Source organism: Periplaneta americana, chromosome 4 (genome assembly GCF_040183065.1).
Source record: "Periplaneta americana isolate PAMFEO1 chromosome 4, P.americana_PAMFEO1_priV1, whole genome shotgun sequence".
Taxonomy (NCBI): domain Eukaryota; kingdom Metazoa; phylum Arthropoda; class Insecta; order Blattodea; family Blattidae; genus Periplaneta; species Periplaneta americana.
This window is the reverse complement of record NC_091120.1, coordinates 205,789,211-205,807,245: the sequence shown is the minus strand read 5'-3', so window position 1 is coordinate 205,807,245 and position 18,035 is coordinate 205,789,211. Positions and strand designations below refer to the sequence as shown.

Sequence of the window (18,035 nt, the reverse complement as noted above, 5' to 3'; positions counted from 1 at the left end):
AACGCCAGTAGGGGAAGTTATCCCCACCCGCGCCGCTCGGCACCTCACTTGCCTGCTCTCTCTCTCTCTCTACTATCTGTCCCGCTTCGATGGATCACTACCTCGCGCCTCGCACGTATTTCGTAACACGTACTAACAAAATTGGGGCATTAGACAACAGCATAAAACCAAATTGGGACACATTAGACAACAGGCCACCACATGTACTACACAACACAACACAGCCCACCACATGTACTAACACAACACAATACAATGTAATGTGGTTTTTTCATTAAACAACACTCACCTGTTAACTTCGCACTGCCCCACTGTCCAATGCACACCATCAGTAGCATCGCTTTTCGGCGCTAATTTCATATTTTTCCCACAGCTTAGACACTCGTAATGACTAGCAAGTAGTCCATGCTCCTCACAGTACCTTACCGTATCCTCCTTCAAATTCTCCCTGCACAATTTGAGGAAGAAGTACACGTCTTCGGTACGGCTCAACACGACACGTGGTTACGTCTGTACACGAAGCTGGACACGGACACAATGAAGCTCCACCAGCGCGCGTTAACACTTATGCCACCCCCGCAGTCAACCCCTACCAAGCTACATTCACAAGCCCGCCACTTTCTACCCTCGGTCATTGTCCCCCGCACCATTCTTCTGCAATACGTTATGGCAGTTCCCTTAAACAGAAATAAATTCATTTTCTCTTCTACACCCAACTCGCCTCGGTAGCCGAGAGTCTAAAGCGTGACCAAAAAGCATGCATTTAGCATTTAGTTACGAACTTACTCGGATCGAATCTTACCCTCTGCGAAGTCATAAGAAAAAAAAAAGAGAGAGACATGAAGCAAGGAACAGAGAAGGAGAGACTGAAGAGAGAGAGATGAGAGACAGAGGCAGACAGGACGAAGTTCCTCTTCTGGTTCATAAATGTCGCATTTATTCTTTTTGTTCCACTTTCCTACACTAGATGTCACCCCACCCTAAACCCCTATTTCCACTCTTTCCCGCTAGAGTGTGTGGTGAGCTTGTAGGGGAAAAGTGGAAAGGGGTCGTGGGCGGAGCTTAGCGTTCGCCGTATTACGTTTTTACCGGGTGTTGTGTGTTGAAACGCCAACCATTTTCTTGCAGTGCTTTCTCCGATGACATTATACCCGTACACATCACAAATGTTTCGAGCTGCCTCCGCTGCCTTTGTTCCTCCATTAAACTCAAACAGAAGAATTTGTCAGAAGTGTTAGTTTTTTTTTTTTTCACTTGACACTCCATCTTCTTTAGCCCACATATAACACAAAGTTTCTTCAAATCCACAAAATTCAAGGCGTATTTAAAAGCACAACTCTCCAAATAACAAATGACAAACGGTAAACTATCTCCTAACAACGCAGTGTTGTGATGACGAACAAAAACGCTACAAACTTCTGCATTGGCGTAGTGTGAAAGTCCGACAGTGGAACTTTCGTGACTGAAACAGAAGAAACCTGTAAGAATACAAACGTAGATAACTTCCTAATGTTTGTTATTTTAATTACTTCATAATATAAATGTATAATGAGAAATGTGTATCATTATATGACATCCAATATTTTTCTCCTTCCTCCATGCATTGTGAACTACAGTCAGTCCAGAAATCACGAGGCACTGCTGGGCAGGAAAGGAGACAGTTCAAATGATGCACAATATATTATGATTAGTTGAAAATTAATATTTAATGTTCGTCAAAATATAACCGCTCAGTTAACACAATGGCCATCACACATCATATTAGTCCGTGACGCCTGTTGTCTCTCATTGTTGTTAGAAGGGTCTCCTCCAGTTGGCGAGGCATCTCACTCCACAACCTTTTCGTCCAGCCACGGCCTGAAGATGGGCAGTGTCGATGGGTAGTGCGTTCCTTGTTTGCGACGTAGTGTGCCATCTGGTGATCGCAAGGGATAAGTAGCAAGCATTATTGGGAGCTGTAGTTTGATTTCCTTCTCGAAACTCTTTGGGTCAATGATGAACTAGAAGAGAAATGCAAAGTCACAGTAAGTGACATTTATCTTACAAAAACAACAACACACTATAATGAATTCCAGATTAGAAAAATCCTGAGATGAACAAACACTTGATGTCACCTACTTCAGACAGTAATATTAATTTGTCTTTACTCTTTCGAATTCTGCACACCTCAACACCAAATTACCTTTCGTCTCGTTTCTCTTATCTATACTCTAACTACGACGTAAATACCAGATCACTTATCTGTGGCACGCTAAGTACCGGTATACCTCTTCATAGAACATCTCGTTATTCATCATCTTTTACAGTATCCATCTCGCGACAATGGAATTCCCTGTCACAAAGTATTAGGGGTTGCAGGACAATAAACACTTTTAAAAGATAACCTTCTTAATATTTCACTCCAATCATACTGACTTAAACTATCACTGTCTACATTGTTATTCTTTCCTTTAGACATCATCCTGATAGTGCTGTATTTTCAAAATTGTCTCATAATAATCTCTTTCTATTATCTAACATTATTTGAAATATATTAACATTCTATTTATTTTAGTTTAATTCTGCTACACAGTTTATTTCAGTGTTTAATTAATAGTTCATAGTATTTTGTTGTTTAATTCGTAAATAACTATTGTATACATGTAACTCTCATCTAAATCAAATTGTTGAATTCTTTGTAAGTTCATACATATGTATGTATACTTTTTGGTGGTTGAGTGGAAGAGAAGGCCTTAAGGCCTTAACTCTGCCAGCTACAATAAATTATTATTATTATTATTATTATTATTATTATTATTATTATTATTATTATTACTTACTTACTGGCTTTTAAGGAACCCGGAGGTTCATTGCCGCCCTCACATAAGCCCGCCATTGGTCCCTATCCTGAGCAAAATTAATCCATTCTCTATCATCATATCCCACCTCCCTCAAATCCATTTTAATATTATCTTCCCATCTACGTCTTGGTCTCCCTAAAGGTCTTTTTCCCTCCGGCCTCCCAACTAACACTCTATATGCATTTCTGGATTCGCCCATACGTGCTACATGCCCTGCCCATCTCAAACGTCTGGATTTAATGTTCCTAATTATGTCAGGTGAAGAATACAATGCGTGCAGTTCTGTGTTGTGTAACTTTCTCCATTCTCCTGTAACTTCATCCCTCTTAGCTCCAAATATATTCCTAAGAACCTTATTCTCAATCACCCTTAATCTCTGTTCTTCTCTCAAAGTGAGAGTCCAAGTTTCACAACCATAAAGAGCAACCGGTAATATAACTGTTTTATAAATTCTAACTTTCAGATTTTTTGAAAGCAGACTAGATCACAAAAGTTTCTCAACCGAATAATAACAGGCATTTCCCGTATTTATTCTGCGTTTAATTTCCTCCCGAGTGTCATTTATATTTGTTACTGTTGCTCCAAGATATTTGAATTTTTCCACCTCTTCAAAGGATAAATCTCCAATTTTATGTTACCAATGATGATGATGATCAGGGAACGGATTTATATGGACTAAAAATATATGAAATATGTAAATATATATGTAGTTATTTTTACCAAAATATGGAATTAAATATGGATTTTTACCAAAATATGGAATTAAATATGGACTTAAAATTATAAAAAAATGACTATGTACGTTAAATATTGGTACATTTTAATCAAACTAAACAAAAAATATAATGGACGTACCTTATCTTCCAATGTAGTTTCAACAAAACACAATTTTTATTGTCTGTTACCATAACAATAGGTTACAAACATTTCTTTCAAGTGCTGAAAAGTGAATCTTCTTCTATTGTCTCTGAGGATAGATTTATACTGACTAAAAGAGCGTTCGACGTCACAAGAAGTAACTGGTACATAATTCAATTTCACAATGTCTGCTGGGGATAAGTCCAAGTTAATCTTCACTGTTGATTCACCACTCATCACAGCAACAACCTTTTGTAGTTCTTCATATCCAGGGTTTTTTGAAAGTACAGTGTCCACCTTAGCTCTTACTGCATCTGCAACTTTACCTCTACCACGATTCAGTTGTTCCACAGTACTATTTATAATTTCAAAACTTTCAGATAGTGAAAGGTGCCTATTTTGGAGACTTTTGAGCGTTTTTATGATGCATGAAAATGTATGCTGAATGTGAGCTAAGTCATTCTTCACACTTATGTCACAGGTAACTGTTTTCGCAGTATCAATTGAGACTGCATCTTCAGAGTCCAATGCAAGGAGAACATTGTTAATAGAGTCTATATGTTCGGCATAATATTCAACTGCTTCTAGCCATGTACCCCATCTAGTTAAAATTGGCTTTGGTGGCGATGGAATTTCAGGGTACATTTCTTTCAACACGTTAACTCTACTGGGAGCTTTGAGAAATACTTTTTTCACTGATGAAATCAACAAATCTACTTTAGGGAAATTGTCTCTGACCACTTCTGCCACACGATGAAATGCATGCGCCACACAAGTAAAATGAGTCAATTTAGGATATACAACAGATAATGCTTGTCCAGCTTTGACCATATAAGGGGTAGCATCGCTAATAAAGAATAACACATTATCGTACATAATACCCTTTGGCCACAGGATACCCATAGCTTCGTTGAACAGTTTAACTATAGTTTTGTTATTGCACTTTTCTAGAACATCACAATGTAAAAGAATTCGTTCAGAATATTGTTCACTTAACAAACCGATAACTACATTACCAACAAGTCTACCTTCTTTGTCGGGAGTCTCATCAATGGAAACCCAAATTGAACTATCTTTAATTTCATCTCTTATCTTCTGTATTGTCTCATCGTAGATGGATGGAGCATACGTCTTCCTAAGTGTTGACTCATCCGGGATTGTATGTTGAGTATATTTTTCAAGGAATTCCCTGAAGACCTTATTCTTTAGTTTGTAGAGAGGAATATCAGCAGAGATGAGAGAACGGCACAGGTCGATGTTAAACTCAGATCTTACATTCGATGTTGTTGGTTGTGTTAAAAACAATTGTCTCTGCTTGGAATTTAGTTGTTTGTTGGCCTGATGTTTACTAGTTGTAATGTGTTGTTGCACCAGGAACTTTTGTGTAGATGATACTGCACACTGACACAAATTACAAAATAATATTTTATTGTCAGTTGATAAACCATCTTCTTTAAATTCTGAAATGTAACTTGTTAGTTTTGATTTTAAATTGACTGAATGACGTACTTTTGGCATATTTACCGTCTTTATAGTATGATTTACAAAACTGAACCTATGTGTACTCTGACTGGCATTTAACTGTTGAGCTGCACAACTGAAGTCTGTTAAAAATTTTAAATTAAATTAATACAGTTTTGTAACTTACTTTCCCATTGTTGATAGGACTGCTAATTTTCAAATAACTCTGATGTTAAAGGGATTACTGAACATGTGTTTAAATCTCTATTGTTGAAATGTATTTTTAAAAGTTAATGGAATTTTGTTTTGTTTTATTGTTAAACCTAATATAATATGGACTGTTTTATATGAAATATGGAAAATATATGGAAATTAACGAAAATATGTACTAAACTCTAAAATATGGAAAAATATGGAAAATAAAAGTAGGATTTTTCAACCCTACACATTGTGAAACATAAAGATAATGCAAAATATAAATTATATTAGCTTTATAAGTAAATATGTATTTACATATAAATCCTTTCCCTGATGATGATAATAATAATAATAATAATAATAATAATAATAATAATAATAATAATAATAATAATAATAATAATGCCAATCATAATAAAGTATCACCAATAATAAACATTTTGTATGGGAGGTAGTCTACTTAAACTAGTTACATTCAGACCTCACCAAGGATTTCAATCACTGGCCGCTACTGCTATACGCACGATTTGGTATAATGGTATGGGAGGTGGTAAAACTCCACCCTTTTGTATACCTCAGGATATTTATCTGGAATTCAGTTTAAATAAAGCAGTTGTGTTTACAAATGTATCAAACATATGAATAACAAAATATGAACATTTCCTGTAAAACAAAATATATGCATTGGCAACTCAAGATCTATAAGATCTATAACCGACATCTATCCAAACAAAGTGGAAGAAATGACTTAAGCTGTTTGTATATGATCAAATTTTCGTCAAATTCAATAACCGACATCTATCCAAAATGGAAGAAGTGACTTAAGCTGTTTGTATACGATCAGATTTTCGTCAAATTCAAAGCTTCAGAAGACTTTTCAAGACTTGCCAATACATCACAAGTTTCATTGTCAAATTACTTACAATACTGTAAACTGGAGTAAACTTGACCACAAAAAAAAAAGAAAAAGATTTAAATCATAATAATATCAAAAGCACTGAATATATTTTTAATTTTCATTATTTTTCCTCCATTTCGTAAGTATTTTTTTTATAATTATAAGTCACAATTAAACCTGAATAATTTAAATCTTTCATTCTTTTTAGTGGTCAAGCTTACGTCAGTTTAAGGTACTTTACAAGTCTTTCATTGCCTTGGAAGTAAATAAAAACATGTTCTACTCCATCAAATACTTGTCAATTCTTTGAAGGAATTGACCAATGAGATTCTAAAATATTACGACACACCACAAATCACAAAAAACATAGCATCCTGGCCGAGAAAACTTAGCTATAATTGTAGTAGTGGTTGTACTTACGTAAACATCATACTGTATTTTTATAAGGTGGCACCCGCGCAGGTTCGTGGGAGGCAGAGGGGGCACGTACAGCTGCTCATTCTTCCACTCATCGCTCTCCCCTGGCCGAATCTTCCCCCGGCTAAGTGAGGCCAGTTCTCGTGTTTCAGTCTGCAAAACTTTGCTGCGGGCCATGTACTGTATTGTCTGGAACATTAAGCAGCTTGGAAACCACAGAGGAAGACGCGCAGTTCAATGCTTCAATGAGGCATCGCAAAATTGTGTTTCGTGAAACAGTGCCTGAACTCTGACGTAAGTTCTACATGACACTCCTCTCTGTGCTGAACCCCTTTCTCTAGTATTGTCTGTGCTGTCAGCAGTACCTCATTCCGTTATCCAGCATTATCTGGATAGTGATTTGGCGTTCATAACAGATATTTCTGAACAGCTGAACATGGAGTTTGAAAAGTTCGAAAAATGCAGTTTGAAAAGATTGAAAAATGTACTTTTAAAAGTTTTAAAATGGAGTTCCAAAAGTTTAAAAATGGAGTTTGAAATGTTTCAAAAACGGAATTTGAAAAGTTTGCGAAATTTCAAAAATGGAGTTTGAAAAGCTTGAAAAATGTAGTTCGAAAAATGTGGTTTGAAGAGATTGAAAAATGTAGTTTGATAAGTTTTAAAATGGAGTTCCCAAAATTTCAAATATGGAGTTCAAAACGTTTGAAAAATGGAGTTTGAAATGTTTGAAAAATGGAGTTTCAAATGTCTGAAAAATGCAGTTTGAAAACTTTGAAAAATGGAGTTTGAAAATTAAAAGAAATGGAGTTTCAAAAGTTTGGAAAATGGAGTTTGAAGTATTGAAAAAACAGAGTTTGAAAGGTTTGAAAATGGAGTACAAATTTGAAAATGGAGTTTGTAAAGTTTGAAAAATGGAGCTTCAAATTTTGAAAAATTGAGTTCGAAAAGTTTGAAAAATGATGTTTTTGAAAAATGGAGTTTGACAAGTTTGAAAGTTTTTTCTCCTCTTTCTCAACTAGGACTCTCCTCCGTTCTCTCGGGTAATGTTTAAGGCGCTTAGGGCGTCAAAAATGTGCTGCTTACACAACCCTAAAGCGACACAAAACGCGACGCTTACATAACACTTGAGCGTCAAAAACACGCCGTTTACACAAACCTAGAGCGTTAAAAACGCGCAGCGAACATAACCAACAGCGTCAAAAACGCGCCGCATACACAACTCTAGAGCGTCAAAAACGCGCCACTAACAGAAGCGTAGAGCGTCAATAACGCGCCGCTAAGTCAACCATAGAGCGTCAAAAACGCGGCTCTAAGCCAACCGTACAACGTAAAAACCCAACCGCTTACACAACTCTAGAGCGTCAAAAACAAGCCGCTAGAAGAAGCCTAGAGGGTCAAAAACGCGCAGCTAACCTAACCTTAAAGCGTCAAAAAAGCGCCACTAACAGAAGCGTAGAGCGTCAAAAATGAGCCTCTTACACAACTCTACACGTAAAAAACGCCCCCTAACTGAAGCCTAGAGCGTAAAAAACGCGCCGCTAACCCAACCCTAGAGCGTCAGATACACGCAACTTACACAACTCTAGAGCGTCAAAAACATGCCGCTAACAGAAGCCAAGAGCGTCAAACCGAGCCGCTTACACAACGCTAGAGCGTCAAAAACGCGCTCCCAAGCCGCCGCTAGAGCGTCAAAAACGCGCTCCCAAGCCACCGCTAGAGCGTCAAAAACGCGCTCCCAAGCCGCCGCTAGAGCGTCAAAAACGCGCTCCCAAGCCGCCGCTAGAGCGTCAAAAACGCGCTCCCAAGCCACCGCTAGAGCGTCAAAAACGCGCCGCTGACACAACTCTAGAGCTTCAAAAATGCGCCGCTAACAGAAGCCTAGAGCGTCAAAAACGTGCCGTTATCCCAACCATAGAGCGTCAAAAATGCGCCGCACATACAACTCAGAGCGTCAAAAACGCCTTGCTAACACAACTCAAAAACGCACTGTTTACAAGCCTAGAGCGTAAAAAACGCTCCGCTATCCCAACCCTAGAGCGTCAAGAACTCTCCGTTTTCACAATTCTAGAGCGTCAAAAACGCTCCGTTTACACAATTCTAGAGCGTCAAAAACACGCCGCTAGCAAAAGCCTAGAGCGTCAAAAAAAGCGCCGCTAACAATATCGTAGAGCGTCAAAAACGCGCCACTTGTCCAACCCTAGAGCGTCAGAAACATGCAACTTACACAACTCTAGAGCGTCCAAAACGCGCCGCTAAACCAACATTAGAGCGTAAAAAACGCGCCCCTAATACAAGCCTAGAGCGTCAAAAACGCGCATGCGTACACAACACTATAGCGTCAACGCGCTGCTTGCACAACATTAGAGCGTTTAAAAACGCACAGCTGACAAAAACAAGAGCGTCAAAAATGTGCCGCTATCCCAACCGCAAAGCGTCAAATATGCGCCGCTAATACAAGTGTAGAGCGTCAAAAACACGCAGCTAACACAACTCAAGAGAGTCTAAAAAGCGCTTCTCACAAGCCTAGAGCGTCAAAAACGCGCCGCTATCCCAACCCTTGAGCGTCAAAATTGTGCCGTTTACCCAATTCTAGGACGTCATAAAAAATTCCGCTAGCGAAAGCCTAGAGCGTCAAAAAAGCGCCGCTAACAATATCGTAGAACGTCAAAAACGCGCCGCTAACCCAACTCTAGAGCGTCAGAAACACGCAACTTACACAAATCTAGAGCGTCAAAAACATGCCGCTAACAGAAGACTAGAGCGTCAAAAACGCGCCGTTAAGCCAACCATAGAGCGTCAAAAACGTGCTCCTATCCCAACCACAGAGCGTCAAAAATGCGCCGCTATTACAACTCTAGAGCTTAAAAACGCGCAGCTAACACAACTCAAAAGCGTCTAAAACGCGCTTCTTTCAAGCATTGAGCGTCAAAAACGCGCCGCTATCCCAACCCTACAGCGTCAAAAATTTGCCGCTTACACAACTCGAGAGCGTGAAAAACGCGCCGCTAACAGTAACCTAGTGTGTCAAAAACGTGTCGCTAATAAAACACTACAGCGTTAAAAACGCGCAGCGAACATAACCAACAGCATCAAAAACTCTCCGCTTATACAACTCCAGAGCGTCAAAAACGCGCCGCTAACAAGCCTAATGCGTCAAAAACGTGCCGCTAAGTCAACAATAGAGCGTCAAAATCTCGCCCCTAATACAACACTAGAGCGTCAAAAACGCGCAGCTAACAACGCAAGAGCGTCTAAATCGAGCCTCTTACACAAATCTAGAGCGTCAAAAACATTCCGCTAGCAGAAGCCTGGAGCGTCAGAAACAGACAACTTGCACAACTCTAGAGCGTCAAAAACATGCCGCTAACAGAAGCCCAGAGCGTCAAAAACGTGACGCTAAGCCAACCATAGATCGCCAAAGCGCCCCGCTTACTCAACACTAGATCGTCAAAAACGCGCAGCTGACAAAAACAAGAGCGTCAAAACCACGCCGCTTACACAACTCTAGTGCGTCAAAAACTCGTCACCAAGCCAACTCTAGAGCGTCAAAAAACGCGCCGCTTTCACAACTGTCGAGTGTCATAAATGCGCCGCTAACAGTAGGGTAGATCGTCAAAAACTTGCCGTTATCTCAACCATAGAGCGTCAAAAATGTTCCGCTTGTACAACTCAGAGCGTCAAAAACGCGTAGCTAACACAACTGAAGAGCGTCAAAAACGCGCTGCTTACAAGCCTAGAGCGTAAAAAACGCGCCACTAACAGAACCTAGGGCGTCAAAAACGCTCCGTTTACACAATTCTAGAGCCTTCAAAAACGCGCCACTAACCCAACCCTAGAGCGTCAGAAACACCCAACTTACACAATTCTAGAGCGTCAAAAACATGCCGCTAACAGAAGCCTAGATCGTCAAAAACGCGCCGCTAAGCCAACAATAGAGCGTCAAAAACTTGCCCTTAATCCAACCCTAGAGCGTCAAAAATGCGCCGCTATACAACTCTAGAGCGTCAAAAACGCGCAGCTAACACAACTCAAGAGAGTCAAAAACGCGCTTCGTACAAGCCTAGAGCGTCAAAAACTCGCCGCTATCCCAACCCTAGAGCGTAAAAAATGTGTCACTTACACAACTCTAGATTGCACTCGTTTTCATTCAACTGACCCTCGTTTGTGATTGCATACCTCTGTGAGAGAAGCCTTGGTCGCCTTGACGGTGACTCTGCTCTTGTTGTGGATGGTGGCCGAGATGCCGATCGTCTCGCCTGGCACATAGCCTCCTCTGTCCAGGGCCACTCGACAAACCACAGGGCCAGAGTTAACGCAGCTCACCCCCAACTTATGCTCGATTTCACAGCGAAATGGTTGCTGAAACAGCATAGTAAATCAAAGTCAGGAGTGTTTCTAGTGCTGGGAAAGGAGAGAATTTTCTATGTGTCACTTTGAACTACAGTCAGTCATTATAAGTCTAAATAGTGGCTAGATTTCGAGGCATTTATCTCGAACCGAACCTGGGATGAAATTCCATGTTGCTTTTGTTGCAGAAAATATGCAAAGGGCTATGATTAGAATCTTAAAAAATAATGCATCTGGTGAAGCTGTAATTATCGTACTGTTTATATTCACAATCACAAGAACTATGGTAGGCCTATATTGCTATGGAGCAATCATGTTTCTTCAAAAATACTTTTTACTCTACAGAAAAGAGCACTCAGATTAAATCTGGTGACCAATGCCAACTACTTTTTATTAAAACAGGTATTCTCACATTACCTCCATTGTCTGTTTTGGCGGGACGCTTTTATGTCAGGCATAATAGTACATTGGCGTTCAAAGACATCTGAATTACGATTTTATGATCCTGTATGGCGAAACTTATCAACCCCTTGTAACAAAACCGCGTTTACTCCGCGGAGCTTTGTGAAACTTATCACGAAACTCATCTGAAATTTGTTTCAAACTAGAGCCACTTGCGCGTCCTAGCCCATATGAACGGAAATAATACCCTACAATAATAGTACATTATGCAACGAGCCTATAATGGTAGTAATTAAGACGCGAGTATGTTTATGAAACGAGCGTAAGCGAGTTTCATAATTTTCATACGAGCGTCTTAATTACCATTATAGTCAAGTTTCATACGACTTCTTATGCTCGACCATATTTCTAACTTATTCAGAAGTATTCATTTTATTCTTATCTGATTGAGGGCGGAACTGACCTTGCAACAGCTCGTAAATTGTGAGATGTGCGCAGACGCGAAAGTATTGATTTTTTCCGAGAAACCAATGTCCACATTGACCTTGATATAATCTAGAGAGTAAAATAAACATTAATCTTGATATAACATTGAAATTAAATTAAACATTGAAAAACGAGATGACAAATTGAATTTATTTGAATATTATTTACAATTAACGCTAATTATTACAGTAACAGAACTGACTTTATTTCAAATGTAGGTGATTTATTGTGCAATTAGTGAAATGAATTTGCGGGAATGTGCTTTGTGAAAGGCTGGAAGATGACGGTGGAATTGATGTTAATTTGTGTGTTGTTTTTTTCGATTGAGTTTAATATTGTATTTGAGATTTCAATTTTATTTTGGATCGATTCTTCAACATAACCTTCTGCGACAGTATTGGATTTCCAGCCTCCGTGACATTTCGCTAGTTGTCTTTCGATTGCATATCCGAGAATAATCGATACTTGCGCTTTCATATTGCTACAATGCTATTTTCTGATTGGTGGAACACCTGAACTTTAATGAATAGGTGAAGTCCATTAAAGGGCTGCTACCAGGTGTATAATTACTACATTTCGGCATGGTCGAGCATAAACACTTTTCCCTCGGTTGTGAGAACCCTTTTAGCAAATCGTCACTAGTACAACAATGAGTTCAGATAAACAAACTTCACCATGGATACGATACGTACATGCGCAGTATCAGTGCGAGAATTTTAGTACTCTTTGTTTTGGCGCATACCGTATGTGCTGAAAATTTTACTTATTTTGAATCTGTTATATAATACGAGTACAAATGAATTCTACTCGTATAATCAAGATTTTAATGTCAGTCTTTAATTTGTACTTATTTCTTGTACCTTGACTGCTATCCATAACACCTGATTAGCGTTGATGATAGAAATAAAGAATTGAATTGATGTTTATTCCATAATAAACCTTATTTTGTGCTCCAGACGCACAGAATTATCATAATATAAGCCAGGAGCTTGTTCTCCCGAGCCCTTTTACTCACTGCAAGAATAGGTGGCTCTAAGTTGAGATCTATGGGGTTCATGACGATGAAAACCTGCTGGTTCTTGTGCGTCAGACCGTTTGGCTCCCGCAGCGCTGCCTTGCAGTAGTACTGCACCCAGCCGTGCTTCCCCAGGAATGTGGAGGGTAGGCCAAGCGGCAGGCCCAGTTTGAATGGGAAGCTGTGGATGCCAGGGGACAGCAGCACGGGCCCCTGTCCTGCGACATGAAGTACAGTGTTCATTAATAAAAAGAGTTCATCAACACTTAATACACGTATGTGTACATTTAAATGTGAGCATTCACAATTAAGGAAAAACCTTGCCGGCAAGAAGACCGTGACATAACCTATGCATTATTTTGTTCTGTGCTGTGCATCATGGAGCAAGTCTTATTTGATGAGATTCTAATATTGAGTGCTGAGGAAAATCCTCACGTTTACGATAAGCGGTGCGCCTCGTATAAAGATGATGACGTGTCTTTCAATAGCTGCATCTTTCAACACCGATCGGAAGAGAATCATATTTTATTACTGTATTGGTTGTATTACACACTACATATTCACGCTTCAATTCCATAACTACTGTTGTGTTCATTTTTTGTTCTATTACAAATGTTTCTTCTCTAATTATTTTACGTTATGGTAGACTTGAAATAGGTTGTGATAATAAAGATGCATGGGCATATTTATAGTCCCGTACCTAATGAAATGTTTCAGTTAGAGATGGCCGATATTTCACAAACCGATATTTTGTCACAGATACACCTGTGACTGATGACGCGAAATATCTGTGACAAAATATCGCTATCGAAATCTGCTCCGTATTCAGTACTCTGTCACCGTTGCAACGTCTGTGACTGATAATTTCTCCTCTACGTCGTGAGTTTGCGCATGCGCATGATACAATAACAGCAATCGGGCGGTGGTATTTGATTATTTTTTCGTGATATTTTGTTCAATATTATTTTTTTCAAAGTGATGATGTGTTGCAAAGTTATTAGTGGCATTATAATAATATAATCATGAATCTGACATTTTGTTTTCATATTTAGTCTGTATATATGCTTTATAAATATTTTATGTATTCCCCGAGATCTTCACATTTTCATATTACTGTGAATTTATATTAATGTATAAGTATTTTCCACTCAATTTTTACGCAGTAACAATATTTTTTTAGTTATACTATTAATTACAAACAGAATAGTTACAGGAGCCTACAACATTATTTTAATAACTTTACCTGTACTTCTCTCATTTATATATGATCCAGTTTTAATGTATATCTCTAACACGAACAGTGCAGGGTAGTATTAATTAAAATAATTAAACCACTGATGTGTGGCGTGTATAGAGAAATCGTATTCACATTGCACTGCTCTTCAACATTTCCTGTTAATTTTTATCGGTGTGACAAAATATCGGTGTAATTCATGCGTATTGTGCTTACTTATCGATATAAAATATCGGTGTGACAAAATCACAGATAAAAGTCACAGATATTTAATTGTCACAGTCACAGTTGTCACAGATACTTGAAAATATCGTTTAAGCTCAACTCTAGTTTCAGTTGAAATTTCGAAGTTGGTTAACCTGTGTTTATGTTGGCTGCCTTGTACGCATGAGAGAACGCCATTTGTCAATTATACACAAATAACATCAGAATGCGTAATATCGACTTTACATATCGTTATTGACATACATATCGATATGCATACTCGTCTACATTCTCGGTTTATTGTGAATAAAAAATTTTCATATTCACGTCCTCTGCTTCTCGTTTTCATTCTAGTTCTCGTTCCCGGTTTATTGTGAACCAGCCTTTAGTGGTAGAGCAATGTTCTTTCGTCGAAATAGCACGGGTTCAATTCTTGGCCTAGTCGTAATGAAATAATGGGTGTCCCATAAAGAACGCAATTTTTAAATTGAGCGCCTTTGCCGGTTGTTAGGTTACCAGACCTGTAATTTAACCGCCTGGGCTGCTGATCCGGAGCTGCGTTTGGGCTTGGGTTGGATCCCCCTTTGGTCTCATTGAATGGTTTCTTCCGAGGTTTTCCCCAGCCGTGGGACTGAAGCCGGATGGTCTATGGCGAGTCCTCGGCATCAACCCCTTTGATTTGATTACCTGGTTGGGTTTTTCCGAGCTTTTCCCCAACCAAAAGGCAAATGCTGGGTAATCTTTTGGCGAATCCTCGGACCTCACCTCATCTCACTACATCTCGCCAAAATATTGTAAAAAACTGCACAAATTGTAAAAATTGTAGAAAATTAGCTACTAAATTGTAAAACTGTACAAATTTGTAAAAATTGTAATTGTAATATTGTAAAATTTTGACTTGTTCCACATCTTAAAGCTTCATTGCTCATGTAAGATCTATGGAATAAAATGAATGAATGAATGCATGAATGAATGAATGAATGAATGTAATCTGTTTGTATTGCGAATATCGGTTGTCATTGTCAATTGTCGTTTGTGTGTATTGTTATCAGCAGAGACCGGAAGTTTAGGCATTATGAATCATTAAAATAGGCACGCAAAAAGGCATCATAAATATCTAAAATAGGCAGGCAAAAAGGCATTATAAATAGCTAAAATACGCAATAAAAGGCAATTACAAAAACCTTAAACTAGACCCACAACCTTGCACTTTCCACAAAGGATTTCGGCAGCAAGAAAAGCTTGACATAAGTCGAATGCAAATTGAGATTTTCGACTCGATGTTGCAATTACTGTTGGAAGCAAAGAAATCTTCTTCCCAGTAGCCTTGGAAAGTGCATTTTTATGTTTGGTTGTACTAATATGTTGCGATATGAAATATTTCTTTTCGTAGTTCACTGACTGTTCACATATTTTGCATGTAAGTACTTTACCGTCAGTACAAAATACGTCGGATTCAAAAGTATTAACGTAACTTTGCAATGTTCTGCGTAAAGAAACATTGAATTTCGGCATCTTGCTGCTAGTTACAACAACGCCGCAATGAAAACTGAAAGGAAAATAACGGTTAAAAATAACATTAGATCCGCACTCATTGTTGCCTTGTCAAATAAACACAAGCGATAATTAAAACGCTTACTGTTATACATTTTTGCACGGCAGCACTCATTGTTGCAAAGAGAATATGAACTGACTCAAAGAAAATAATATACATTCGGTAAGGCACTTACATAACTTACAAGGCACTCCTAAATGATACATCAGTATTTATGTGTGTTACAGTACATTTTTTTTTAGTGGTGACAGCTCTTATCGTTTGTGGTGAGAGAGCAGACTCAGTTTCAGTCCACAGATAGGCAATTCCGAGAAACAGTTGCCAGCTGTCACGTCCAAGCAACTCCACTGAACATTCGGGTGATGATTAATCTGAAATTGGGCTTTTGTCGAAAATTATTTGATGAAAACTTAATTTTTATGTGTGTTTATTTGAATATTTGAAAATATGTATTTACATTTAAAAAATCAAAATATGTGTTTTATGTGAAATAAACTTAAAAAAATATATGCTCAGGTGACCTTGTCCAAAACTTAAAACACAATTACGAGTTGCTATTACAGTGCAAATAAAATATTTATTTACCTAAGAATCCTAGCCTTAATAATAACGTTAAACAGTGTATCATTACTTAAGTTTGTTCTACTGTGTAAAAGTCTGATTTTTGACGGATTGACGGATAGATTAGGTTCAGTAGGTTATTTTACGACGCTTTTTCAACATCGTAGGTTATTTAGCTTCTAAATGAGATGAAGGTGATAATGTCGGTGAAGTCAGTCCGAGGTCCAGCACCTAAAGTTACCCAGCATTTGCTCATATTTGGGTTGAGGGAAAACCCCGAAAAAACCAAAACTTGTAACTTGCCCCGACCGGGAATCGAACCCGGGCCACCTGGTTTCGCGGCAAGACGCGCTAACCGTTACTCCACAGGTGTGGACGCGCAGATTGATACAATTTGTTTTGTTTACACGTAGGCTCATCCTAAGGGGGAACGGAGCATCGTCTGATTTTCGAATCCTGTGTGCTCACCAGGCTCTCCTAGCAGCCGCATACGGAAGTCAATGTAGTTTTCTCTGTCGTACACTCGCTCCTGGCGCTGGCTTCGCAATCTGACAACGCCCTCCCCCACCACATGGAAGTGTAAACCTGAAACATAGGTTAGTAATTAGCAAGGCTCGTTAAATATCAGTTAAACTACGCGCTAAATTGAAAAATGATTTTAAGCAACTTTTTTTTTTTTTTTTTAATTTTATACAAGGAATGAGAATAAAAAAAAACAACAAAAAAACTATAATATTTTGCAATTCATTTTGATTAATTTTCAGAAAAGTCTATGATATATAATATGAATATTTATTTTCAGTCAATGACTTTACTTTTAATATATGTAAGGTGCGAGTCCTTATTGTACGTAATGATAAAACAAGAATACGGGCACGAACAAATCAGTTTACATAGTTCAAAGACTGTAATGCATCTCTTCACACAATATAGTATACAGATTTCATTTTATTTTTATTATTTTATCAGTGAAGACCTACAAACATATTTGTACAAATACTGTAATCACACGTACGCTTTTAATCATTTGACAGTAGGGTGTAGTCACACAAGAAAGACACATTTATGTCCTAATTATGTTGGTTTTTATCATGTTTTTATCATATTGTATGCTTATTAATATATATTGTATTTTGGTTTGTAGAGACATATGTACCTGTTAGTGATGATATTGCTATGTAGAATGTTGTATCTGATGATGTTGGTATGAAACCGACGAAAACGTTCATACAATATTAAATCATGTAATGTAAGGACTCGCACCTTACATAATAATAGTAAAGTCATTGACTGAAAATAAATATTCATATTATAAAAAAAAAAAACTATAAGCTTCTCTTTAAAAAAAAAAAACATTAGATTAATCTTCAAATGACACTGAAAACTATTTTCAAATACAATTATTTGCTTTCCCCTCAGAGACAATTAATTTTCACTTAAAACATTTCTTTCTAAACGCTTCGTTTTTCATATCTTTTGCATTATCAACTTAAATGGTCCACCCAATATATATTATATGGGCGGAGGAAAAACAATTGGCTGGATCACTCGCTGAGAAG

At 38.2% G+C, this 18,035-nt stretch overlaps 1 protein-coding gene across 1 annotated transcript; it reads right to left on the bottom strand.

Annotated features, from left to right (window-relative positions):
- Positions 1-1,499: 1,499 nt before the first annotated feature.
- On the bottom strand, positions 1,500-17,096 carry LOC138698692 (arrestin domain-containing protein 4-like). The gene is made up of 5 exons (XM_069824874.1): positions 16,945-17,096; positions 12,923-13,140; positions 10,849-11,031; positions 6,676-6,861; positions 1,500-2,000 (listed from the first exon to the last, which is right to left on the bottom strand). Exons 1-5 carry the CDS (start codon positions 16,964-16,966, stop codon positions 1,827-1,829), a joined length of 783 nt encoding a protein of 260 aa, XP_069680975.1. The 5' UTR covers positions 16,967-17,096; the 3' UTR covers positions 1,500-1,826.
- Between the last annotated feature and the right edge of the window lie 939 nt (positions 17,097-18,035).